Below are 27,589 nucleotides of genomic sequence, written 5' to 3'. Positions count from 1 at the left end.
AAAATTATTCCCTTACGATAAAATTTTATCAGGTGTGCCCAGTAGCCTCCGGCTTCCCCTTTCATTAAGATGTTTGGTGAAAAGACTTCTATAAGGGCATTCAACCCATACATTGTTATTATATACATATATACATGTTATTAACATCGAGCTGGGAATTTGAAGCATGAATATTCACGACATTAAAATTGTTGAAAAATAAATCAATAATGAATGGCCTATTCGTTCTTCACTTCATGATAATAAACTATTATTTTCAGCATGCCAACGTATCGTGTGAGCCCGACCAAACTAGGACTTATTCTCCTCGCGTCGACTAAGCAGCCTGGCCCGGTATACCCTGAATCTACTTGTTTTGCCCGACAAATGTTGAATAATCAGAACAATCTCCATTAAAATAATTCCTCGCAATTCTTACCTCCCACTGTTCCGTCCCTGGTGGAAAAAACTCCTTAAATCCTATTGGAAGAAAAAAGGGTAATTGGAAATTATGACGTTATTGCCGTTGACCCATTATTTCCGGTTCCGGTTACTAGCGCAATGCTGACACGTATGGAAAAATCCAATAGGAAAACCTAGCGAATTCTCTAGAAAATTCTATTGGGATTCTGAAGAAAATCTATCGGATTTCTATGGGATTTCTACTGGAATTCTATTGGAATATTCTATTAGTTTTCTGCGCTGATTCTATTGCATATTTCATACGGAAAAGTCAATAGATTTCGAATTTCTTTCTCCAGAATCCCAATAGAATTTTCTAGCTAATTCGCTAGGTTTTCCTATTGGATTTTTCCATACGTGTCAGCATTGCGCTACTAACCTGAATTGGAAATTATGAGTCAACGGCAATAACGTCATCATTTCCAATTACCCTTTTTCCTTCCAATAGGATTTAAGGAGTTTTTTCCACCAGGGTTGTACCGTGTGAGCCCGGTAGTTTATCAATATTTTTTTGCGACGACTCGTTATTAAAAAAACAATCATTTATTTACAAAAAGATTGTACCGGGTGCGCACGGTAATTTTTCAATATTTTTTATGCCGAATTTGTGGTGGGAAAGCAACATTTTTTACAAAAAAATTGTACCGGGTGCGCATGGTAATTTTTAAATATTTTTTTTCGCCGAATTTGTGGTGGAAAAGTAATATTTTTTACAAGAAAATTGTACCGGCGGCACACGGTAGTTTTTCAATATTTTTTATGTCGACTATTTTGTTGAAAAAACAATAATTTATTTACAAATTGTACCGGGTGCGCACGGTAGTTTTTCAATATTTTTTAATGCCAAATTCTGGTGGAAAAAACAATATTTTATACAAGAAATTTATACCGGGTGGGCTCGGTAGCCTTTCAATATTTTTTTATGACAAATTCTTGTTGAAAAAACTATTTCATACACGAAAATTGTACCGGGTGGGCCCGGTAGGGTTTCAACATTTCATACGACGATTATTTGTTTAAAAAAAACAATAGTTTATTTACAACAAGATTTTACCGGGTACGTCCGGTAGATTTTCAATATTTGTTATGACGACTGTTTATTATAAAAAAAATTATTTACAAGAAGATTGTACCGGGTGCGCCCGGTAGTTTTTCAATATTTTTTAATGCCAAATTCTGGTTGAAAAAACCATATTTTATACAAGAAAATTATAGTGGATGGGCCCGCTAGTTTTTGAATAAATTTAATGTCGAATTTTGGGTAGAAAAACTATATTTTTACCTAGAAAATTATACCGGGTGCGTCCAGTAGTTTTTCAATATTTTTTATTTTTTTATGCCGAATGTTGAGTAGAACAATAATATGTTCAACGAGAAAATTATACCAGGTGGGTCCGATATTTTTTTAATTTTTTTTTATGGCGACTGTTTGTTCAAAAAACAATAATTTATTCACAAGATGATTGTATCGGGGGCGCACGGTAGTTTTTCAATATTTTTTATGCCAAACTCTGGTTGAAAAAACATTATTTTTTACAAGAAAATTATACCGGGTTAGCCCGGTAGTGTTTCAATATTTCACAGAACGACTGTTTGTTAAAAACAAATAATAATTTATTTCCAAGAACTTTGTGTGCCGGGTGCGCCCGGCAGTTTTTCAATATTTGTTATGGCGACTATTTGTTAAAAAAAGAATTTATTTACAAGAAAATTGCACCGGGTGGGCCCGGTAGTTTTTAAATATTTTTTTACGACAACTGTTCGTTAAAAAAACAATTCATTTACAAGAAGATTATACCGGTTGCGCACCGTACCGGTTCTGCCCGATAGACTGCCTATATTATTGTAGTTGAAAATTTTTAGAAAAAATAATGTTTCCCCAGCAGAAAATTGTACCCGTTTCATCCGGTAGACTGTGGCGTTCATTTACATGAAAGCATTTGTTTGCAAAAAAAAACTATTTTTATAAAATAAAACCGTGTCGGTCACGCCCGGTAGACTGACTATATCATTGTTGTTGAAAACTTATGGTTTCCTTGGCAGAAAACTGTACCGGTTCCTCCCAGTAGTCTGTCTATATTATTGTTGTTGAAAATTTATAGTTTCCTTGGGAGAAAACCGTACCGGTTCCACCCGGTAGATTGTTGGTTTCATTCTTGACAGCATTTGTTGCAAAAAAAAATATATTAAAAAAAAAAACTGTACCGGTTCCGCGCGGCAGACTGTCTATATTATAGTTGTTGAAAATTTATGGTTTCCTGGGCAGAAAACCGTACCGGTTTCACCCGGTAGACTGTGGCTTTCATTCTTATGAAACCATTTGTTGCAAAAAAAGATTTTTTTTTTCAATAAAACCGTACCGGTTCTGCCCGATAGACTGCCTATATTATTGTTGTTGAAAATTTTATTGTTTCCTTGGCAGAACACCGTACCGGTTTCACCCGGTAGACTGTGGCTTACATTTTTATGGAAGCTTTCGATGCAAATAACGAAAGATATCTTTCTAAAATAAAACTGTACCGGTTTCGCCCGGTAGACTGCGTATATTATTGTTGTCAAAGATTGTTGGAAAAATAATATTCCCTCGGGAAAAAAGTGCCGGTTCCACCCGGTAGACTGCATGTATAAATGTTGTCAAAAATTTGTTGAAAATCTATTATTTTCAAAGAAAAAAATTGTAGCCGTTCTCGCCCGATAAACTCTTGCTGCTATTGCAAAACATTTCTTTTTAATGAAAATTGTTCCGATTGCGTTCGATAGCCACGGAATATTATTGTTGTAATGAATTTGCTCTTCGATCAATATTTCCTTTGAAAAAAAAAAAAATNCTTCAAAACGAAGAAAATCTTTGATTTCAACATACTTTTAATATTCCATCCGCCATCTGCAGGAACAAGGCGATACTATATTTCACTCCGATCGTTAGATGGCACCTCTTCTTCAGCATTCCCCCTCCCTTATTTCCGGTTTGGGATTTTGGCCCTTTGGGATTTTGTCCCCCATCCGGATTTTTTACATTCGACAATCGTACTCTCATGGGAGGGGAGGTCGTACTAGCGTTCATATTCCATCAATAAATAGAAAACATGAGTGTTTTTTACACTTGAATATTTCCAATTGTATCATTTTCTGGCCTACCTCGACACCCATGGCTTCCCAGTCTTTCCCTTCTACTTATTCCAATCTCATTCCAATTCCCTCCTCAGGACTGTTAGACAGACAAGGTAGGGACCGTGATTCTCTCTCTCTCTGTCTAAATTTCCCAGATCTGTGTTGTATAGGGGATATGGGAAATGCGCGGTCTAGGTATTATATGTCTATGCTTGAAATATAAACAATACCACCACCACCACCTGTATGATTTTATCTACCAATTTGCTGACGGTTGAAAATATAGTATATCGGTTTCGCATGCTGGTCCTACAAATAATTTAGATGGAAAAAAAGGAGAGAATCGTTAAAATCGTTCAGGAATTATGCATGCGGTGGATGAGAAATACTAGGCACCCAAGTATGTGTTTTCTAAATCATTTTTGTTTATGCACAAGGGAGATAAGAACTGGCGTATTTTTCTGCATTTAGCTGCCCGAAAAATACGTAGAGAAGACAATAGGCCAAAGCACAGATTTTCCAAATTCTACGGCGCCATTAGAGGGGCCTGAATGCTTGGGGGAAGAGAGTGAAACTGTCAGAGGCTGTGAACGGAATGGCAGGAGGAGTTCGGGTGATGTTGAAACGGTTTCGGGGTCTTTAGAATGCGCTGCCGAGTCTTTTATTATTGACGACGAAGGTTCCCCTATACTGACGATGGAAGTTGACGCATCTTGTGATTTTGATAACGTGAACAAAAGCCAAGCAATAGATGGATTTTCTCTGCAGGAGATTCAGAACGATAGGAAGCACAATGAGGGTCAAATTGAGGGCTTGACTGAGAACCAGCATTCTTTAACTACTGCTCAGCTTGATTCACACTCATCCATGCTGGATAATCATCCATGCTTGGACTCACTTGCGTCCAAGATTGAACCTAACCCCGAGGGAATTCAGCTTAATGATGGAACTGCTGACCTTTTAACTGAGGAACAATCATTACCCACAGATGAACTGTATCAAAATAACGTCCAAAGTCATGGAGACCGTGAGGACGTCAATATAAAGAAGTCGACTGAGGATGAAAATTGCTCGAATTCCTCCAGATCTGCATCAAAGATTTCGATTTTTCATGATGAAGATTCAATAAAACTGAGCATGGGAATTGAATCTGTCCACGATGAAGATGCTAATCGATGTGACGAGATTATTTTGGAGAAACCAATGCAGTTGAGAGACGAGTTAGAGCAGAAACAGATTGTAATCGCCGGGGATGAAGAGAACAGCTTGCATGTTGACAGCATGAATACGAATGAAACTGATTCACATTCTCCTGTATCTGCCCTGCTTACCAAAGAGGATTCACTTGAGCCAAAGACTGACACTAAGTTAATGGAGGTTTCGCTAACTAATGAAGCTACTGAGCCGATTCTTGAGAATAAACCTTCACCAAGAGACGAGTTAGAACAAGAGAAGGACAACACAGACAACCAGAGAGGGGATAAAATTGTCTCGATCAGTTCTGAACTTCCTGTTGTTGTTACAAAGCGTTCACTCAAACCAGGAACTGAAGAATTCTGTGGATTAGTCCACGAGAAACAAAGTCTATCGAGGGATGAACCCGAAAATGAAGAGCTGAACCTGGAAGAGACTCCCAATGCCTTAGGCAATTCGATCCCGAATCCAGCGGATTATGGCGTTATGACGACAAATGATTTGATTTCTAGCGATAACAATACGAGACTCGAGGATCAGACACATTCCATTCCTCTTACAGATAAAATGCCATTAAAAAATATTCTTGGAATGAAGGATATTGTCACCGATTCAAAACAACTTGTTGACACCCAGAAAATGCTCAGCAAGAAGATAAAAATTCTAGAATTATTGAAGTCAAAGAGAAAAAAAAAGAAAATTATGGAGATTTCCGAGGATTCTGAGAGCACTGCGTCAGTTTCTGAAGAAAAAACAAGAGAAAAGAATGGATGGCAACAGGAAAAGGTTAATAATGACTTCAACTACAGTGAGAACAGCTCAACAAGTCTGAACGACTCATCATCTCCCATCTTCAATGACAAGGAGAACGTCGAAAATCATTCCAGCAACTTGATTAATGTAGACCGAGTGAATGCAAGTTCAAAAAATGTGAGTGATGATAAGAATGTCTCAGGTATTTCTGGAGCAAAACTCACGACCTTGATTACTGATAATCGACATCCAGCTGAACGAAGTCTGGAGAATGAAACCATCGGTGCAACTTCTGTTCTCCAATCTTCAACTGATAGCCTGAAAAATACTGTGAAAGAAAAAGCGAAAGAGAAGATGGAAATTCAGGTGACCACTGGAGTTAACCGATCAATGCTGAAAGGACAAAACACTAGACCAAATACTAATGATCTACAGGCCAAACGTTTTGCTCAGTCTAATTCTAAGGGACCTATACCATCGGAACATCTCTCTACAGAGGAAAGCATGCAGGAGAGGACAGCTCGAATACATCGACTGAGGGAACTATGGAAATTGAAGAAAAGACGAGAATTACAGGAGGTGTTCTCTTGGAGAAAATCAGTAGCTGCTGAAATAAAAAAAGAGAACAGGGCCTATTGGATGCAGAAAAAGTTTCCTAAATTAAAGAGTCAGTTTATACTGGATTTGGAGCAGCGTTTAACAGCAATTACTAAAAGACGCCAGAAAGCTCTTGCTTTAAAAGCTAAGCAAGAAGCTCTTGCTTTGAAGGCTGAGCTACAGCACCTTGCCGAACGCAAAAAGCTAAAAAACCTAAAACAACTCTGCTTACAATTCATTAGAGAATCGACTGAAACATCCGCTGTACCACCACAGTCTCCACTCAGAAACCAATCACAAGATTCGGATTCAGTGGTGGCAGACGAAGAACTTTCCGGTTCATCAAATTCTGGATGCCAAGAAGTCAAAATCATATTAGAGGAGGAAGAGAAGGAAATGAGCACAAATAAGCCCAAAACCTCTCCATCCACATCTAGAGTAGAAATACATAATTCAGCACAAATAGAACCTCAAGAACAACTATGCACTTCATCAGACTCTGCCGAAAAAAATGAGTGCGAGGATAATGATATCAAAATTATTGATGTAGTTGAGAATAAGAGAGTAGAGGAACCAGAGTTTAGGGCGCCGGTAAATTCATCCACACCAATGAAACATTCACAACCGCCAGCAGCAATCCCGCAATCACCATTGACTCCAGATAATAAATCGATACTCATACACGTTGAAGAGGAATCCCACAAAAAGTATTACCCAAAAGACAGATGCAGGTCATTCCCGTCGTTCACCCATTTCTCACTAAGGAAATGGAGCACTTGTTCCTATGAAGAGAAGAGACTGGAGTTTATAGAGGAGGCGAAAAGGACGAATGATTTATTTCCCAACTGCCAAGAGCCTTCTAAAACCACTTCAGAACATCTATCGACTCCACAAACTTCAAGACATCAGTCAACAGTGGAACAAGTAAGCCGAAATAATGCTCGGAATACTGAAGACTCTTCTTCAGCAGATAAGTACTGTTCGGAGAAGGCAAGCATAATTTGCAGAATATCCAGTGGATCTATTCCAGGGTATTCATCCGCTTCACGACCCAAAGAGCCTAACTGCAGGAAACGAGGACGTTCGCAGTTACCAAACGATGTGGTAATAAATCCCTACTGCTCCGAGCGGCAAATTAAAAAACCAAGGCTGATTGTCGAAATGTCCAGAATTTCGGGTGAGGATTTCGATGAACTAGAGACATCATCTACAGCCGTTGCAAGGACGCATAAACAGATAATGGATAAGAGAGGTTGTCGAATCGAAACTACAATAACTCCTGGAAACAACTCAACCAGTTCATCTAGGAATAGGCACATCAAGGAGGAAGTCGAAAAATGTGGCGAAAAATCATCCACTAAAGAGACTCTGTTGAAAAAATTGAGGAAATCACGTTCAAATCCAGAGGAAGATACTGCGTTTGAAGTTATCGATTTGATGGACGATTAAATTGACTGACTCAGGAGATAGGCGATACTTAGGTTTGATCGGGAGAGTGAAATATCCTAGTTGTATACAACATATAAATAGGGGAGAATGGGGTAAAATGGACACTTGACTTTTTTTGAATATTCGTAACTCAGAAACAGATATATCAATTGGGCTCAGTCTAAGCTCATCATAAAGAGGAGTCATTGTTTGTTCCATTGAGAAATAAAATTATTTCATTTCATGAACAATTCAACACCTCATGAACATTTCGAAAAAGGCAAAAGTGTCCATTTTACCCCACACTCCCCTACATGGAAAATAAGCAATGTTGATTTTTGAAATTTAACTGTTACCATATGATAAAAACTTTATTCTAGATTTAATAAAATAACTGAGGTAACCAAATTTTTGTTCGCTCTGCATAAAATAAAATCTATTCTTCATTTTACAACAAAAAAAGTTTTTTTCCTTTATGGCAACATTGATCCAGTAAAGAAGTCGCAGGATTGTTGGAATCGACGGACATTTTTATGTCTTTCTTCCCGACATTCATGTCGAAAACTTCCAGAAGTTTTGCGTCAATAAGTTTCGGCAGGAAATTCTTTCAGCTTTAAAAAAGGCCTTTTGAAGATTTATCCTAAAGCCATTCGTTCCCCAGATAAATGCACACCCAGCGGGGATCTGACTCTCGGTGGAAATTATTCAAGATTAATTTTCGGTTTTCTCAGAAATAGTTGAAAAATGTTCACTAGATAATCGATTTCTTTGGTGTTCCAACAGTCCATTAATTTTCCTTAAAATTTTCGCATACAGTGCACGTCTACTATTAATCAAATACCCTTCAAACCACAAACATGCACCTATTCCCCTCCAAAAAAACCAATGAATTCCACCTCGCTAATTAAAATCAACTCGTAACACCAGTGTCATCCCCTCCAGCGTAATTTTGCAGCCAGAGGCCAATCGAAAATCTTTGTCCCCACCACTGACGACACTGACCACCACTCCGATTGGCGTTATCATTCACTCTTGCCTGATTAACTGGTGCATTTCATCAGTACATCAGCACGCACTGACACTTGCAGCATTCCTCTGTCATCTGTCAAGTGAATTAAATCATAAAAAAACAGATAAATCCTCGGATCGAGTTTTGCTCATGTGTGATACAGTGGAAGAAGTGGTTCATCGTGTGAATTTGAGGAGAAGCAGGCTCAAATATTCTTGATAGTAATCCATCGCGCATATTGAGGAGCAAAATCAATGAAAAAAATCAGTAATAATAAGGTGGAATACAACGTGATTTAACACGTAATGACTTATTATTGAAGTGGATGTTGTTTCGTGATTGGTTGTTTACTCTTGGATTTATTAAAACACCTACATAAAGTATCGAGACATCCGGGAAGTGACCCTAGTGACCCAAGTCACTAGTCGTTTACAACAGGAATTATTCAACTCCGGTGTTATCTTTTTTTTTATACACGTCGCCGGCTGCTCAGCTGATAAACACCCAGTGCGATGGAACAGTTTATTTTTATTGATCGAGAGACTGGGGAAAGTCTCTTTTCACATGTCCATGATGATATTGATTTAATTAGAGGGGAAATTAGACATTCAATTAATGATGCGGAAACTGGAGAACCAGAAATTGGTATCGGAGGGAGGAGTATGCGGAGGAGAGTTCCCTTTCAGGTCAGCATTTTATTCATTACTATTTGTTTTCAAGAGGAATGAATTATAAGTAGTAAATGGATAATCGGTGGGAAGGAATGAAAAATAGTGATTATTTCTAAATAGTCAATACGCTAGTGTCAAAAGGTATAAAATATCGCCGTAAAGTCTTGAAACTGGGGTACTCTATGTATTTTGATGTGCTGCAACCGAATATATATTTTTTTGCGAATAAGTTAGACATTCAATAGTTATTAACAATTTAATTGTTTAAATGCCTTTATTGCCGCTATTTTGATTCGTATGCAAAAAAGCTTCGAGTAAAAAATGTTCTTTGCAATCTTAAGAACATTAGTTTTGCATCAGAAGCCCGAACGGTTGAGCCACTCATATAGTACTAGAGGAGATTTCAGCATCTGTCAAGTATAAATTATCGTATTTTCTCCAAAAATCTGAACGGATTTCAAAAACTCGGAAATGGCTGTAGTCTTAAGATTGCAAAGAACATTTTTTATTCGAAACTTTTTTTGATACGAATCGAAATGGCGGCAATAAACGCATTTAAACAGTTGAATTGTTGATAACTATAGAATGCCTAACTTATTCGCAAAAAAAATTACATATTCGGTTTTAGGACATCAAAATACATAGGATTTTGCCCAAGATTTACCCAAGTTTCAAGACTTTAGTCGTGACTGCTGTCAATAATTTGCACCAGATGTTGGGTTTTTCCAGATTTTTTTCCACTTATATACAACAGAAATAGATAGATGAATAAACTGTAAAAGAGGGTGGGGCAATATGGACAATCGATTTAAATAACGAGTTGAATTGGATCAAATCTACTGCTCCGACTTCATTTGAAGTTTATAAAAACGAACACCTTGTCATAAGACTGCGTCGTAGGAGTTGTAAGATAAAGCAAAAACGGGATAAAATGGACACTTCAATTTCTTCCTCAATTTTTTATGTTTCAACAGTGTTATTCAATTTCTGAAACACTAGTCATGACTGCGATTTTCAAATTAAAGAAAAAACTCGTTTTTGACTTTTGTCGTGGGGGATGGTAAACCAAATTTTTCTTTGCTCATTTATTCTCCCGTCCTCTGATTGTTTTATGGTGATTTCCTTTGTGAGTAGAAAAGTCAGTATCTTACAAGTTTCGCAAATGGATAAAAGGTCAGTTGTGTACGGCCTGTAATTATTCAGTGAAAAAAAAAATGATTTCGAAGGTATTTCAATAGTAAAACAGGAAATCCAAAGCTACTGTATATTTCGAACGTCAATGCAAAATTTAATAGAGTTGACTCCAATTTCTTGCTATAAAAAATACCGACACGATTTTGTTGGAAAATGTCTGTTGAAAATTTTACAGAAAATGGCTGACATTTTTTTATAGAGTACATATGATAAACAACTTCGTGATGAGTTTTTACGTTCAAGAAAAAACTCATTAAAATGATCACTTGACCCAAACAACTTTTTTCCCAAGAATCAATAATGACAGGTGTATGTTGCAACTGTGTCTAGATCCCGAGGAAGATCAAGGAGGAATTATCATCAAAAGAAAATGCCAAGAATAAAAAACAAGGCCTCGTGGATCCTCCACCAGAAGGTACATCGTTCGCGCAGACAAATCCCATTTTCCTCTTTCTCCCCGTAATATTCTACTGCAGATGGTTTGCACTTGGCCTTGTGGTCTTCGAAATGTTATTCCATCGATGGACACACCACAAGAATAAGACACTGAAAGATTGTGATGTGGAATTTCGATCGCCTTTTTATGGAATTACCTCTGAGTTTTGTGCACTGTGTCAGTATGAGACTCGAATGAATAAAGTCGGTAAGATGCAGCAGATAAGGATGTATAAATTTTTGAAACAGTGTAATTATATGAAGAGAGCTGTGACATGAATTAAATAATTATTATAATTTTTTTATTGTTGATTTCATGCGATACCTGCATTGACGCTAGTGATAGATAATTTTGTGCAGAGTCAAGAAAATAAAGAGGATATTTAATGAAAATTCACTTGGTTTTTGAGTCTTGAGAATCGATTACATTATCTCGTTGAAGTAGAGCGAAAGGGGTTGAAAGCTTTGCTTGTGCTCTACGATAACGATTTCATATTGAAGGAATAGTAAAGAGGTATAGAACAGATGATAAATACGATAAGCGATGAAGATTATTCAGGGAATATCATCACGACGAAGTGATTTAGAAAAGTTCATCGAAATCTTTCTTGGAGAAAATGTTATGAAGTAAGCAAATACCTGTCTTGATATTTTCCCCTAAAAAATATTCGCAAAATAAATCGCATCAAAGTTTTAGACGTAACTTCTCTTCACAATTACTTTGTTACATGATTAATGTTAGGGAACATGTAAATGTTTCTTTTTCCGTATCAGTGTCTACCTTTTTTTGCTAAGGATAAATAAGTTCGTGCATAGAAGCAAAAAGATGGAGGATATTTAATAAAAAGTCAATTGTCTCAATGATTTTCCAGGCTTTATTATGACCAATCTTGAAGAGTGACCGATTTTTCCTATGATCTTTATTCCTGAGAACAAAATTGATTAATTTGTAATTAATTTTTCGACAGAAATATTACAGAAGAACTTTTTGCGATTTATCATGCCCTTTGAATTATCCTCCAATGAGCAACAAATGCTGCCTGATTCATCGCGAGCTGCTATTTTCAATTGATTAAAATGAGTATCAATTACCATTAATAATAGGTCATGCTTAATCTATCTACATTCAAGAATATTAAAAATTGTTTTCGTTAGTCAAAATCGATATGTCCACCAGTTATAATTATCGTCTCATCTAATCCTTAAAATCATCGAATTTTCCCAAACAGAAAAAAAATATCAAGCAAACTTTCAGAATGTGAAAAGTTCAGGAAAGTCATATGGATAATCCGTTCATTATCCCCGGAACTATTAGACTGATCTAATAAGTCAGAAATATTTATAATGAATCTATTTGCTGCACAGATGAGTGAGAGATTGTCGTTTAAATAATTAACTAATTCTTTTTTTCCACATGAACCTGTCCTCTGAAAGCAATTTATTTTCGTCATCTTGATTTCTTTCGTCTGTGATCGTTCAAAAATTCATTCCGAGTCTATTTGAATTGAATTCTCCATATTATATTTTTCACCTTGGAGTTGCAAAAAGGGAAATGTTCAAGAATTGTATACAGTCGACTGTTTGTGTATATATGGTACTAGTACGTTTCCAATAATATTTCAAGAGATCTTTCTCGCATCCCACTAAATGTAAAACATACAAGATCTCTTCATAAATTCACCTCTTTCTTCGCAAAATATTTACAGAATAATCAGCTAATCCATTGTAAATTCACCTCTACCATAACTTCATCCCTGGCAGCAACATTTTTTCTTGTCAATTTTCTACTATTCAAAAATTGATCCTAAACCCTTCAACAATCCTCGTACATTTGTCACCTCGAAGCTAAAATTTCCCTAGTAGCAATTTGTACAATAGCATTAAAATCGGTCTGCATATGTGCTCTCCAGAATCTGCACCTGCTCCAAGTTAATGCCGAGTAGTTAGGACTTGGAATCCCATGAAAAATCCTGGCCACCGCTCTCCCAGTAAAATTATTATCCTTATAGTTAGAAATCAAACTTCTAATATCTGATATGATTAATGATTCATTAGCAATCGGTTTACTCTCACTCTTCTCGACAATTTCCAGAGGTGAACAAGACTGGAAGTACTCCCTGATGATCTCTTTAAGACTCTCCGACTTCTTCAGGCTCTCGTCATTCAATTCCATGCACTCTCGTATCGAATTATAGCTGACTCCATTCAAAGCCGCGTAGATAATTTCCAATTGATGCAACGAAGATTTCTCCTGAGACTGAGTTCTCTCAAATAATGCTTCAAGAGCTTCATCCAGTTCAGCATCATCAAGATCCCCTGGAGCCCTCACTCTCAGCCCCAACTTCTCATACCTCACAGAAATTACACTTCTCGTAGACCTCCCCTCCACAGTCGTCCATTCTAAATTTTTTAGATGACTTTTAACAACTCCACTGTCCCATCCAATTGCAGCAGCAACATCTACCACAGGGAACTCAATCACACTACTGTTCTCATGAGAAATCCCTCGTTTAGCATCGAGAGCAATGGCCATTGCAAGAGGCGGAGAGGACTGAGCTGCAGCTTTGAGAGCTTTAGGTCCATTGTAACTGGAAACTTTGGCAGTAACGTAAACGGAGGACAAAACTGTGATAAACTTCTTGGGATGTAGCTCAAGATAGCACAGAAGAGTTGATATAGTCTCCTCAGAGATATCGAGAGCTGCCACAGTCTCATTAATTGGAATTGCCACCTCATGTCCTGGACAACGATTCCTAGACTTTGATTGAGGACAAGAGCAGGGGACGAAGATCTTCTGCAGGAGTTTTCTGATTGTGTGTCTGTCCACTCCGTCTTGATACACATGACGACGAAGCTCCCACTTGTCACAATCCTCTGTTGGACTTAAGAATAGATGACAGTGAGCTGGTAAATTATCTCTTCCAGCTCTTCCAACCTCCTGGACATATCCCTCGAAACTCTTTGGCATGTTGTAATGGATCACTGATCTAATGTCTGGTTTATTGATTCCCATTCCGAAAGCGACCGTGGCCACAACGATCCTTGTTACACCCTTCATGAATGCTTTCTGGATCACTTTACGTCGACTCGGAGCCAAACCTGCGTGATAAGCCTCTGCAATCTGCGAGACTTTTACCTTTGGTTTCGGTTTATCTTTATCCACTGTATCTTGTAGAGATATTCGGAGAGTTCCTGCTATTCGCAAACACTCTTCTCTTCTTGTGCAGTAAACAATTATGGAGTCACACTCTTTAAATCTTTCGCTCCTCAATAATGATATTAATGCTTGATCTCTATGCTCATCCTTGGAGACTGACAGAATTAGATTATTTGGCATTGGAATATCAGAGATGACTCCATCCATCCCATCGTGGATCCTCAAATGCTCAACAATGCTCTCAGCATTGTGCCTAGTTGCTGTCGCAGTTAATCCCAAAATTGTTTTCACCCCAAGTTTTTCCAGAAGAACTCGGCAGATCATTAAGTAAGAGGGTCTGAAGTTGTGAGACCATTGGGAAATGCAATGGGCTTCGTCAATGCAAGCGAAGGCAATCGGTGGAAGTTGTCTCAACAAACTACCGAACCCCGTGGATTTTTCGCCGGCGACAACTGCCTCTGGAGACACTAACAAAATATCCAAATTTCCATCTTTAACGGTCTGCATGATTTTCTCTCGAACTGCTTGGGTTTGTCCAGTATGGAGGGCAGCCGCTGACAGAAAAGATGGAATTCCTGTTACTTGATCGTCCATGAGGGATACCAAAGGAGAAATAACGAGAGTTATACAGTGGGATCGTTTGGAGTAGAGGTAGGCAGGAAGTTGATAGCAGAGAGATTTTCCAGAGCCTGTGGACAATGTCACCAAAGTCGACTGACCAGAGAGGATTCTCATGACTGCTTTTTCCTGTCCAGGTCGGAAATTATTGTGTCCAAACATTTTTAAAGTGTCGAAGACCTCTTCAGGGGTCGCTTGAAGTTCTCCAGTACTCAGTGATGGGTATACCGGGTCGATTGCACCATTCACTGGAGGTAATAATTTAGCGACGAGATCCTCAGGGATTTTATGACCAACCATCGCCAGTTCTTTCTCCTCATCGATGTCCTCGAAGTCGTCTTCATCAAAGTGAAATTCTTCATCAGAGTTTTCCGAATGTTCTGAAGGTCTTGAATGTCCTGAAGCATTAATTGATGCGTTTTTACTGGACATTGACGGGCATTTAGGAAGGAGATTGATTCTTGTAGCGTGAGCGCGAATTGCCTCTTCATTCGCCATTTTCTCCACCTGCTCCAGAGTGGGGAACTCGGAAATTTCCTCTGAAGTTTCCTCCAGAGGCAATAATTCGTCGCTCTTCATCGCAGGACATTTTCGAGACATGTGACCAGTCGCGCCACATTTAAAACATGTGTTCTTCTCAGCTAAATCAGCCAGGTCTAGTGCTCCCTCCGATGATGCCAATTCCTTCTTCTTCTGCTTCCACTGGTTCTTTTTGTATCTAGAGAAGTTGAAGGAACGTTTACCTCGGACGAATATCTTTTTCTTCAGATTTATTCGCACAAAGTTCTCGTTCGCCTTTCCAGATGCCACTTTCTCTTCGAATTTTTCTTTCTCTGTCATGAGGCTTTTGGGTTTTTTGGTAAACTTCTCGGGAGCCAGGGATTTTCCTATTGTCTGGGAGAATTCAGAGATTAGGTCGCCATTACTGTCTCTGGGGACTGCGAACCTCGGAACCACTTCCAAGGCTTCAACTCCGTAGATTGGAATGTTTGGAGAGGATTTAGTTTGTTCTACATCTTCGCACTCTTCGTCAGGTTCTTCATCTTCCGATTCCGGTTTTTTTCTAGCTCTCGTGGTTCTTTTGCTAACTCTTTGAGGTTTTACGTCTTTTAGCTCCTTACGTTTTTTCACTGCTGGTTTTTTACGTGAAACTCTAGGTTTCCTGGTTTTTGGTTTCTCTTCTTCGTACTCCTCATCATCAGATTGTATTTTTTTAGATTTTCTGGTAATTTTCTTTCTGGGTGGAGCTGATGCTGAAGATGATTCCAGGGATTCTGTTGATTTTTTCGGCGAGACTTTTGTATTGATTTGATTGACGTGTAGTAATTTGTCATCAATAGTTTTTCCTCCAGCAATTGTCGTAGTTTTAGTGTTTTGGGAAACGGTTTCTGTTATTTTAGAACTAATAGCAGTCTCTTGCCTCTGTGAAGACACGTCGGTAGGGACCGTCGTGTGGACAGGCATTTCTGGGGAAAGCGCAAGACATGGACGTTTAAACTGCGGTAAAGATCCATCAGACAGTGTTTTCCTCCAGTTTCTCACTCGTTTTCTATTATTCTCCTCTTCAGAATCACTGTTGCAGACAAACTCCTCATCGTCTGAGATCTGTGCCGAGTTTTCTGCACTGATTGATGGAGCGCTCTCGGGGGGTGAGAAGACACTGGTGTCCATGGACTCTACGCCAGAATCACTGATGCCTGACAGTCTCTGGGGGTTGACAGGAGGTAAAGGTTCTAGACCAGTGTCCTTGGCACATCTCTCTAGCCATCCAGGGTTCAGTTTCCTCTCTGCAACTGCTGGAGCTCCGTTCATCAATTTACGGACAGCATTGACTGGTTGGGCAGTTACTTTCGTCTCCAATTGAGTTATTTTCAAGTTTTCACCGAATAGTCCATCGGAGGTAGGTTCTTGGCCGGTTTCGAGAGGTTTTTCATCGTTCGGAGATGAAGATACACTGGTAGATTTATTCAAATCTGTTTTTGACTTTATCTTAGTCATTGATAAGGATTTTCTTGGATTTCTCTTTGAGAAAGTCCCAGATGTGAATTTCTTTTGGGACAATTGAAAGGAGGTTGATCTTCCTATCAAACGTTTTGTGCTCTTCTTGGAGGTTTCTTGGCCCTTGTTCAAGTGATCCCCCCAGGCTCCATCAATGTTGACATTGTCCTTTTTGGAGTCAGAAGTGTTCAAAGATGAATCTGTCTTCGTTGGAGACTTTTCTGATTTGGTTGGGGTCTTTTCGGGGTCAATGTTTTCCACGTTTTTCAGAGAAGTTTCGGGGAATGTGTCCTTAGAAGCTTCTGGAGTTTCAGAGTTGACGGACGTGTCCAGTGGTAAGTTCAGAGAAGAGTCAAGGGGAAGGGAGGCGTTGAGGGAATCTGCCAAAGAGTTGGCAGAGACGTTTGCCTGAATCTCATCTGTGAAGGTGATGTCCAGAAGAGTTTCTTCCAGAGCCTGGGTCTTGAGCTTCCAGTACATCTTGTAGGATTCTTTTATTCTTGAGTCTGCTTTTTTTATGTCGTTCTATAAAGCAAAAAAGAGGAAGATTTCTTAACAGTTGAATGAAATCAGGAACCATTTTTTTTAAGGGGAGACTATTATGAGTTTTAAAAGTCGCGGGTGCTTGGAGTGATTCTTCTCATGCATTGAAGATCGATTATATATATCTAAAAACATATAATATAATATAATAAAACATATAATATAATGAAACATATAATTGAGCTACCGAGGTTCTTTGTTTCCAAATTTTTGAAAAAATGTGTACAATAACAATTACGAATTAGTTTGTTGAAATTCGCGTCCTAGACGACTAATTTCATTTTGTTTAAGGCCCGGGTGGATTATCTTTCGAACGTTATCTCGATTGTTTTTCCATCTTCATAATGTAAAATATATCACAATTTCTATTGGATTTGATTGTACATCACGCAGGACTTCCTAAAAATTATGATTGCGCAATGAAAAAAAGTAAAAAAAACTCAACATTTTCAAAGAGCGTTTTTAATAAAGATTAAGAAATAAGGCCGATAGAAAGGAAATAGTGAATGGATAACTTATCATGGTAACTAACGATCTGACAGCCATTGATTATTGTGACAAATGACGACCTGACAGCCATTAGATACATCAAATTAATAATTTGCAATTTCTTTCCGATTTGGTTTATTTCCCGATATTATTCAAAAACGCGCTTTGAAAATGTTCAGCTTTTTTTCAACGTTTTTTTATTGTACAATCATAATTTTTGGAGATTTCAGGGCTATGTAGAACTGAATAGCAATTGGAGATCATTTCAGATTATCAAAATAAAAAAAACAACCAAGATCACGTTCGAAAGATAATCCTCTCGGGCCTTAATTAATCCATACGCAATACCCCCTTCCCGTATGCACTCCAAGTGCGGAAGCAAGTTGAGGGGTTTTCTTATGTTTTTTGGGGTGAGGAATCCAAAGCCGTCGGTGGTTTTCGTCCTGGTGCGTGCAATCAAAATTTATAAACACTTTTTATGGTTTTTTAAATGAAAAAATCATTTCTTCGGATGACAATCAGAGATAGAGCAAAATGTTTTAAACAAAAAATGTTGCCGTTCATTTTACAAATACGTATAAATTTATTTTATTTCAATCCGTTAATTAGCCTTCGAGATATGGTCCAATGAATGAGCGCGGAGCGATCCGCTGCGAGCGATAGCGATCGGGAGGCTCCACGCGCATTTCCTCTTCTAATTTTTCAAACAAACGGGCTTCACGTGAGGGTTTATGTCGAGAGAAATACACTGGAGAAAGGAAATGTTGAAAAAATGGAGAAAAATAAGGCCGATACATTTAAAATGTTTTGGAAAATTTCATATTCTTGGAAAATTCTGAGGGAGACAGCGGCGTATCCAATTCGCGGAAATTTAACTGGTTCGTTCTTGTTTTAGTGGACAATACCGGAGAAAATACGTGAATACATCAGTCTCTCTTCGCTCCTCGTGAGTGATGGTTCATAAAAATTTGAATCCGTGATTTTTCCCTCGTCCTTTTCAAAACTGAGTATTGAATTCGATCGATTTGTTCAAATAAGATTCGCTCGTGTCAGATTTATTCATTGTTTTTTAATTCAAAAATAAATCGTCGATTACCGAATTACCACCAACCTCGAAATCAATACAATTACACATCCTCCGTGCTTTTTTTTTTCCACCTATGAACAAATTCATTGTCTCAATCTTGTAAGGACCAAATTAGAACCAGAATTATTTGGGTATCAGGAGGTGGGAGGATTGTTGAAACCAAGCAAAATTAATGAAATGAGTCCTCCAGTTTTAGAATTGATTCCTCCATGCACGTGTAAAATATGTGCTCGTGACTCGTGCACTTGTCGTGCAAATGCAGTTTCATGTATTATGTATTGTAACTGTTCAATCGATGGAAACTGACGAAATCCCTACGAGAAATAGTAAAAATTACGATTGTTCATTGCATGCTCGATACCTGTGGTGTACAAGAGTATTTTTAATATATATTATTCTTAATATTATTTGCATACTATGGGCAGAGGCGTCAATTCATTTGTTATCCTCATAATTATGTCATGCATTTTCTAACGATTCCAAGCTACAATTGAGGCACAACAGTGGAATAGGAAACGAAAGAATGGAAGAGTTTCATCGTCCAATCAATGAAAATCATATGAATCATGTATCCATTCTCTTTACCTTCATTGAATGACATTACTTTTTTTCTCGATTACTATTTTCATTGAATGACTATTTCAATTTCTTTACTCATAACAAAAACATTAAAACCATGTGGAAGTGGTTGAATTAGCCTCGATGAAGAATACTCCAACTCGCTCCGTGTGTGACGCATGGCTTCGTGCGCAGCGCATCGCTCCGCGCTCATTCATTAGATCATATCTCGAAGGCTAATTGACGGATTTAAATGAAATGAATTTCTACGTATTTGTTAAATGAAAGACAACAACTTTTGTTTGAAACATTTTGCTCCATCTCTTGTTGTCATCCGAAGAAATCAATTTTTCATTTAAAAAACCATAAAAATTGTTTATAACTTTTGATTGCACGCACCTGGACGAAAACCACCGACGGATTTGGATTCCTCTCCCCAAAAAACATGAGAAAACCCCTCAACTTGCTTCTGCACTTGGAGTGCATACGGGAAGGGGGTATTGCCTATGGACTAAATATAAAAATTTGCATCATTTCTGTAAAATAGGCAAAAAAAATTATAATATTATAATATTTAAAAAATATTTTCGATTCTTTCAGAAACATTTTTTGGGCTATTTTACATGATGTGACGAAATGAGTTAATTTATTCCCTTTTAACTCTTGTTTCACTCCGAAATCGGCTAGTCTCGGTGAGCTCACGGGTGGTTCGCTCAATCGGAGGGATAAGTGAAGGATAGAGGGAGGGTTAACGATATTAAACCGACCGTACTGATGTTGGTAAAATAACTGTATATTAACTTTAATTTATACACGGTAGTGTTTAATGGGTCGGTATAACGCGGTTCTTGACTCGACTTTGGGACCTTGACCTTGATGAGAAACCTCGTTTCCCGTTCCCATCGTCCACCACTTTGGGCATAATAATTATAATTATTAAATAAATCGACGTATTGATCGATCTCAATACGTCACAATTACTAGTGCAATTTTACTTAAAAAAACGAAATTAGCTATGTAGGAGTCGAATTTCAAAAAATGAATTCGTAATTAATATTCTACACATTTTTTCAAAAATTTTGAGAAAAAAGCTTCTGTAGTTCAACAATTGGAGGCCCTGGATTATTTTTAACATTTTAAGCGTCTGCGGAGCAAACGAACAATAAAAAATTAATTTTTTGGCGCTAATTATTCATTTTAGATATATAATCACGCTTCTATGTGTGAGAAATCTCATTCCAGTGGCCCGCGACTTTTAAAACTCAGTAATGTCCTCGTAATTGAGTAGGGAAGTGAAAAAGTTGGAATCTGTGGAGAACATATCTTGGTATTGAGTGATTTCTAGAGCAATCCGTGAGGAAAGACAGACCTTTTTAATCTATGTAGAATTTTTAATTGTGCTCTCTGTAATTATTTATTTTTATGAATGGAAAACTTCAGCGACAGCACGATGTAGCAATGAAATCATTGGAATCTTCTCGTTTTAATACGTCGATAACTATGCATAAGAAAACAATTCTAAAATTTAACCCATTTGAAACGGTCCATAACCTTCTCAGAGACCAGTTTTGCAGGAAATTCTTTGAGCTACAAAACGTTTTTAATTTTCCTTGTTTCCGCGTTAAAAAAATGGCGAGAAGTGGGAAAATGAACCACTTTCAATAATCGAAATTAAAAATGAATTGATTTGATTTTTTCAATTAGTCGACATTAGGAGAGCCAAGTTGAATGACCCTGAAGTTTGCAGACAAAAATCTTCAACAGCGCATATCTGATGAAGAAATTGAGCGATGAGAAAATTTCAAATTTCAATTTGTCGGTCGTGACGAAATATAATCGTGATGGTGGCTGAATATGTAAATAAATAAATTACGGGTTGATTTCTTCAAAATTTAACTATGGAAAACCATTGACACGGCATATTTCACTCCGAAATTATTTTATTGGAAAAAAAAAACATGGTCACGATTTTTATTTTACGAAATTTCAACGTGATTTTTGTTCTTTTTTTTCTGGTCCTATCGGTTAACGTTAAATCCGCTGCAAAACACTAAATCTTTGGCAAGTTCCATTATTCATCCAAATGATCCCATCGAAAAAAGAAAAAGCATCACGTTTGAATAAATTATAAATCTTGTCGTGATGTTTCTTGGTTTTTGTAATAAATGTTTCATTAATGATATATGTTTTTTACGACGGAAAACATCAACAGACGATATCTACGAGAAAGATACGTAGATTGGGACAAAAAATTGGGACAATTCTCTTCGATATTTCCATCAAAAATGATGGAATTAGGAAAATAAATACGATCAAGATCGGATATCTTCTACAAAAATGATTATATTCTTAAAAAATCGATATTTATACATGTTATTCTCGAAAACTCTCCCGTGAGTTTCTTCTTTTTAGGGCTGCGCACGAGACGAGACTGGCGAAAGTCTCGTCTCGGTCTCAAAAAATATCCGAATTTCCAGTATCGTCTCAGTCTCGGTTAAGAGAATATCGTCTCGGTCTCGTGAGTGTAAAACTTGGAAAATAGGAAAAATAATTTTTCTTCAAAAAGTCACAAAGAGATGGTCAAACTTCATCAAAGGTCACAGGAGGATGGGCAAATTTCACGGGGGTCACGAGAGTAACAAGGGGCTGGTCAAATTTCACGAGGGTCAAACATCACGAGAGTCTTTAGAGGATCGTTAAATTTTCCGAGGGCCAAACATCACGAGGGTCTCAACGGGGTGGTCAAACATCACGAGGGTCACGTAGGTCACAAGGGAGAGAAAATCGGAGTTTTTTCGACAACCAAGAAAGTTCCTCAAATTTCCAGTAAACCCGTACAGTTTTCTCGAATTTTCCGGTTTTAGGAAAACTGGACAGTTTTCTTGACTTTTTTAGAAAATTGAAGGATTTTCTCGAATTTTCTAGAAAACCCGAGAATTTCCCTCAGGATTTTCGACCCTCGTAAAATTTGACCATCCCCTCGTGATCCTCGTGATGTTTGACTCTCCTGGAGTGCAATCATCCTCTTGTGACTCTCGTGATGTTTGATCCTTGTAAAATTTGATTATCCCCTAGTGACCCTCGTGATGTTTGGCCTCGGTAAAATTGAGTACCCTTTTGTGACCCTCGTAACCCTCGTGACCCTTGTGAAATTTGACCATCCCCTTGTGACCCTCGTGAAATTTGACTATCTCCTCCTGACTCTTGTGATGTTTGAGTCTTGCAAAATTTGACCATTCCCTTATGACCCTTGTAATCGTCCCGATTTTTTACCCTTGTAAAATTTGACCCTTCCCTCATGATCTTCGTGATGCTTGATCCTCGTGAAATTTAACCATCACCTTGTGATCCTCGTAATCCTCATGATTTTTGTGATCTTTGTACAATTTGCCCATCCTCTTGTGAGTAGAGTTTCTAGAGCTAGCTCTTTCTTCTCTGCGACATATTTCTTTGCCATTTCCTCGTAAAATACACTTTGTTAAACGATTAGATATATGAAATTCAGCGTCATGACTATAGCATCCATTGTAGATTCCTGAGAATAGTAATTAGAAGCAAAGTAACAAATATCACGTAAGATTTGGGAGAGAATGTGAAGTGTGTTTTTTTTTCTTTTCAACATAATTATTCGTATAGTAGATATCCGATGTTAAACGTATTTATTTTCGTAATTCTGCTATTTTTCATGGAAAGAACAAAGAGAAATTGAAAAAAAAATTTCACGTTGAGGTTTTATTGCAATCCAACGTTTTATTTGTTTTTTGTCCTAATCTACTTATCTTCCTCATAGATATCTTCTGTTAATATTTTCCCCCGTGAAAAACATTTATATCATTAATGAAACGTTTATTACAAAAATCAAGAAACATCACGACAAGATTTATAATTTATTCAAACGTGATGCTTTTTCTTTTTTCGATTGGATCATTTGGATGAATAATGAAGCTTGCCAAAGATTTAGTGTTCTACAGCGGATTTAACGTTGACCGATAAGACTAGAAAAAAAGGGCAAAAATCACGTCCAAATTTCGTAGAATGAAAATCGTGACCATGTTTTTTTTCCAATAAAATAACTCCGAGGTAAGATATGCCGTGTCAATGGTTCTCCATAGTTAAATTTCGAAGAAATCCACCCGTAATTTATTTTTCATCACGCTGTGACGAAAAGTGAACTTTTCGGCACGCTCTGCGTGCCTAAAAGCCCAATTTCCGCCACATTGTGATGAAAAATATTGTTCGTAACTTGTGAAAAAATATTTTTTGCACTCGTTACGAAATATACTATATTCACATATTTAGCCACCATCACGATTAGATTTCGTCACGGCCGACAAATTGAAACTTGAAATTTTCTAATTGTTCAATTTCCTCACCAGATATGTTCTGTTGAAAATTTTTGTCTGCAAACTTTAGGGACATAAAGTTGAACGATTTTCTTATCGTTTTTAAATAAAATGAGGCTCAATGTAGTTTAAATCGTATCATTGAATCAGAAAGTATTAATGATATTATACGGTGCATTTTACTTTGCCTATTATAATACAATAGCAAAGTGGTAAGGGGGAATGGGACGAAATAGACGCTTTTTGAATTTTCAAAAATGTTAATGACGTAGAGGAGAGTGAGGTAAAATGAAACAGTCGAAAAACGACTATTTGACGCAATTCAAGCGAAAAAAAAAAATTTATCAGCTTTTGTTCAACATTTTTGATTATTGGGAGTACTGATGAGAATAATAATTTGCTATTCGGTAGAAAAAATCACTAATATTCGAAACCCCTAAATAGCATGTCGACTACCTCCACAGATGAATCCCACTCCCCTGTTAGGTCTCATTCTCAACGTCCACTGGTCATCTTGTCCCCTGACTCTCTAGCAACCAAATTAAGACCTCGTCATCGCTGAGTTTATGTTCTCTCCTCATTCGAAACTCCGAAGGTTTTGCAATATTTCTTATATCGAGACTATTGATAATTTTCACGAATTTTATCCACAGTTCTCTTTTCAAGTAACATGAAATATTTCATCTCTAATTGAATTGATTAGATTAGGGAGATTGCGTTTTTCTTTTTTCATTCGATTGACATTCAGCATCACATTTTTTCCCCCTCTAAGGTTCCCCCTGGGCCTTCCTCTGGACTTTGGATTTTGCTGTTTCATTTTCTTTTCAATTAATTCATTGACAAAATCTTCTCTCGTCAAAACTTCTCGATAATTTTCCATTCTAATGGATAATTTCCAATTCTAAATTATTATTCTTCTCAGTACTCCCAATAATAAAAAAAGTTGGTAATCAAAAGTTGATAAAAAAAACTTTTTGTTGTTTGAATTGCGTCAAACAGTCGTCTTTCGACTGTTTCATTTTTCCCATGTTCTATTTTGCCTCACTCTCCCCTACTGAATTGTTGATGAAACGAGATTATTTTTTAATATACACTGAGAGAAAAACAAACAGGTTGTCAAACAAGTCTTGTTTGGGCCAACAAAATCGCTAGTTGAAAATTGCCAAAAAAGAATTTGTTTGGTTCGAATTTAAAGGTTTCAAACATGAATAATTGCTCTGCTTTCAACAACAACGAAATATTTGGCTCAAGAGGCGGATAATTCATACGAGACGGTGCCTTTTTAGGATGAAAATATCTCATATAGAGGAAAATTTATCAAAAAATATTTTATCCCCAAGTTCGAAGATTGTTATCGTATCATTATTGTTGTTTCATTTAAGGGTTCATTCCTTGTTTGTGATTATTAGATAGCCGAAACTTGAAACTAATATCCCTTGTTTCGCATAAAACAAACATTTTTCGGAAGCAAAATACGTATGGGAGTATCGCATAACGAAGCAGTGCTGGAAATGACATTTCTTGCGTGTACAGAAAATGCAATTTTTCATTTCGGCGAACTGTTTGCATGTTTAGGCAAAAAAAATCCTTTCTTGGTGATTTTCAAAAAACTATTTTCTTGGCACAAGCATGAAGCTGAAACTAGCAGAATATTCGTCAGCGGAAAATTCAATTTAGGGAATATTCAAGTGTAGGAGAGTCAAATAATCATATGTAAAAATGTTTTTCAAGTGCGAAAGAGTTTCTACATTACTTGAAAACATTTGTGCACCCCTAGATTCGTCCAAGACAAATCTTCTGCTGTCGAATCTTTCGCTAGTTTCAGCTTCATGGCACAAGCAAAACATGTTTGAGAACTCTGTCCTTTTTCTCTCAGTGTACAAGTACAATTCGTCCCCTTTGTAATGAACCAAGAGTGAGCTCAATTGATAAATTTCTTTTTGATTTAGGAACATTGAAGAAAAAGTCAACAGGATTCATTCTGCCTCATGACTCTTTAAACGCGTAAATTTTACTTCTGGCTAAGTTTTTAGTGAATATCTCCGAAACGACAAGGAGATAGCGAAATTCTTTAACGAACTATTTTTGTAGCTCTCATTTAGCTCTAGAAAAATACTCTTTAGAGAAAATTCGTTATCTCCCTTGAATTCCGAGGTTTTCAATGAAAAAAGACCTGCGAGTCGGCATATGAGTCGATTTATGAGCTTTCACCCACTTCACTACTGAATGATGAGGAGATTATTTTATTGATATTTTAGGAATAACTAGGCTAGAATTTTTTTTTTACAGAAATGATGTCTCAATGGATGTGTTTTTTGTCCATCGCTCTGGCACTAACACATTGTTAGGATTTTATTCTCAACGATCATTGTTGGAATCCGAATGATAAAAAATATGACATCAATGGCTCATTGATTCAACTGTTAGATGATGAAACCATTCGCAGAAATGATTCCACCAGTAAGAATAGAGTTTAAAAATACATATTGTACAATTGTCAAATTTGTACCGTACCTTGTTGGGTCTCCTGCCGTATTTCTCCATAAAATCGCTCTCCCATCGTTTCACTCGCAGTTTGCATTTTTGATATTTAATTTTTACTGACGGATGTTCGAGCAATTCCATCTCAAATTATTTACTTAGCGTTTGACCATGCGTTCTTTTGCTCCATAAGTTGAAAATCAGTGAGATCAAGTCAGATGTTGAATGGAGTATTTTTATTTGAGGTTACTAACGGTGAAAAGTAAATAAAAGCCCGCGCAAAGTGGGATATTGGGAGGTGGTGGAGGATTGTGGATAGAAGATCACGTGACTTTTTGTCGCTGAGACAACGAATCACGTGTCAAGATGTGAGAAGTGCGGCAAAACAGTTACAATGAAAAGTGGAATTTTATGCCGAAAAGGTTTGTCAAAGTAATGCTTTACGTTTCACTTTAATTGTTCCTTGGAATTTCACATATTCTCCTTGATAAAAAAAAATCCTGGGAAGAATGAAGCCGCTCGGAGCATTTTTAGTACAATAGCACTGAGGAGATTGTGCCCCTACAGAATCCTCACCTTACATTGAATATTCACTCATTTGGGGGATAATTATATGAATAACAGCGATTTTCGGCCATTTTCAGTACTTGTCTCACTGAAAAAAATCATAACCGCCGAACCACGTTGAAAGACAAACTCTATTTAGCGGCAAAATTCTTACCATTTTATTGACAATTTTTGGTGAAAATTTCAGATTTTTTAAAAACCCGGTGGCTTGGCACAGTGGATAAGTTCGTTGCCTTATATGCGAAAGGTTCCGAGTTCAAATCCCGGCCGGGTAGAATGGTGCGATCTAACCATTTAAAGTCTTGACCACCATCGCAGTACACCCTAACCGGGTCGAAGCGGTGTAAAAGAACGATAAAAAAAAGATTTTTTAAAAATTGCAGGCGGCTGTACCTTTGATACAGCTGTAATTGGACGTGGATTTGTCCATGGTCTTTCCTTCTTTCTCGAATTTCCTAGAAACTCCTTGAATTCTCTCGAATTTTTTAGAGACTCCTTGAATTCCCTCGAATTTTCTAGAAACTCTCTGAATTTCCTCAAAATTTTTAGAAACTCCTTGAATTATTTCGAAATTTCAAGAAACTTCTCAAATTACCTCGAAATGTCTAGAATTCCCATAGATAACGCTGCACATAAGGCCCGTTCCCTAAAATGACCCCCCATAATGAAACCACAGACGTATCCACGTCAAAATGAGTTTGTTGAGTAATTAACACTCAACAAGCTCATTTCTATAAGCGCCGCGCCGTACTTTTTGTGATTTTTTAAATTACACTGCAGTAAAGCCTCAGAAAAATTTGAAAAAATTTAACATCTCATTTTGAAGTGTAAGGGTAACACTGAATATAAAAAATCTCACGGGACTTCTTCAAGTATATGATTGAGATCGCTCTTGATTTTTTTCAGATTTTTTCT

At 37.3% G+C, this 27,589-nt stretch overlaps 3 protein-coding genes across 3 annotated transcripts; 2 read left to right on the top strand and 1 right to left on the bottom strand.

Annotated features, from left to right (window-relative positions):
* The first annotated feature begins 3,734 nt into the window (after positions 1 to 3,734).
* On the top strand, positions 3,735 to 7,954 carry LOC107039310. Its single transcript, XM_015258865.1, has 2 exons — positions 3,735 to 3,952; positions 4,024 to 7,954. Exon 2 carries the CDS (start codon positions 4,249 to 4,251, stop codon positions 7,543 to 7,545), a length of 3,297 nt encoding a protein of 1,098 aa, XP_015114351.1. The 5' UTR covers positions 3,735 to 3,952; positions 4,024 to 4,248; the 3' UTR covers positions 7,546 to 7,954.
* Positions 7,955 to 8,548: 594 nt separating this feature from the next.
* On the top strand, positions 8,549 to 11,226 carry LOC107039312. The gene is made up of 2 exons (XM_015258867.1): positions 8,549 to 9,219; positions 10,729 to 11,226. The coding sequence occupies exons 1-2, from the start codon at positions 9,046 to 9,048 to the stop codon at positions 11,110 to 11,112; spliced, it is 558 nt and encodes a 185-aa protein (XP_015114353.1). The 5' UTR covers positions 8,549 to 9,045; the 3' UTR covers positions 11,113 to 11,226.
* A 462-nt stretch (positions 11,227 to 11,688) lies between these two features.
* On the bottom strand, positions 11,689 to 26,374 carry LOC107039341 (ATP-dependent DNA helicase Q4). Its single transcript, XM_015258908.2, has 2 exons — positions 26,141 to 26,374; positions 11,689 to 17,131 (listed from the first exon to the last, which is right to left on the bottom strand). The coding sequence occupies exons 1-2, from the start codon at positions 26,249 to 26,251 to the stop codon at positions 12,668 to 12,670; spliced, it is 4,575 nt and encodes a 1,524-aa protein (XP_015114394.1). The 5' UTR covers positions 26,252 to 26,374; the 3' UTR covers positions 11,689 to 12,667.
* Positions 26,375 to 27,589: the final 1,215 nt, after the last annotated feature.

The sequence above is a fragment of the Diachasma alloeum genome, unplaced genomic scaffold (genome assembly GCF_001412515.2).
Source record: "Diachasma alloeum isolate Michigan unplaced genomic scaffold, Dall2.0 Dall_scaffold_00296, whole genome shotgun sequence".
NCBI classification, from domain to species: domain Eukaryota; kingdom Metazoa; phylum Arthropoda; class Insecta; order Hymenoptera; family Braconidae; genus Diachasma; species Diachasma alloeum.
Note: the sequence above shows the minus strand (reverse complement) of the source record. Positions and strands in the feature narration are given on the sequence as shown.

Bases quoted from the DNA above. Each gene is read 5' to 3' on its own strand.
- LOC107039341 (XM_015258908.2), bottom strand. From the start codon at position 26,251: ATGGAATTGCTCGAACATCCGTCAGTAAAAATTAAATATCAAAAATGC. The intron at 17,132-26,140 runs GTACGGTACAAA...TTTGCTTTATAG, and splicing joins ACGGCAGGAGACCCAACAAG to AACGACATAAAAAAAGCAGA.
- LOC107039312 (XM_015258867.1), top strand. From the start codon at position 9,046: ATGGAACAGTTTATTTTTATTGATCGAGAGACTGGGGAAAGTCTCTTT. The intron at 9,220-10,728 runs GTCAGCATTTTA...AACTGTGTCTAG, and splicing joins GGAGGAGAGTTCCCTTTCAG to ATCCCGAGGAAGATCAAGGA.
- LOC107039310 (XM_015258865.1), top strand. From the start codon at position 4,249: ATGGAAGTTGACGCATCTTGTGATTTTGATAACGTGAACAAAAGCCAA.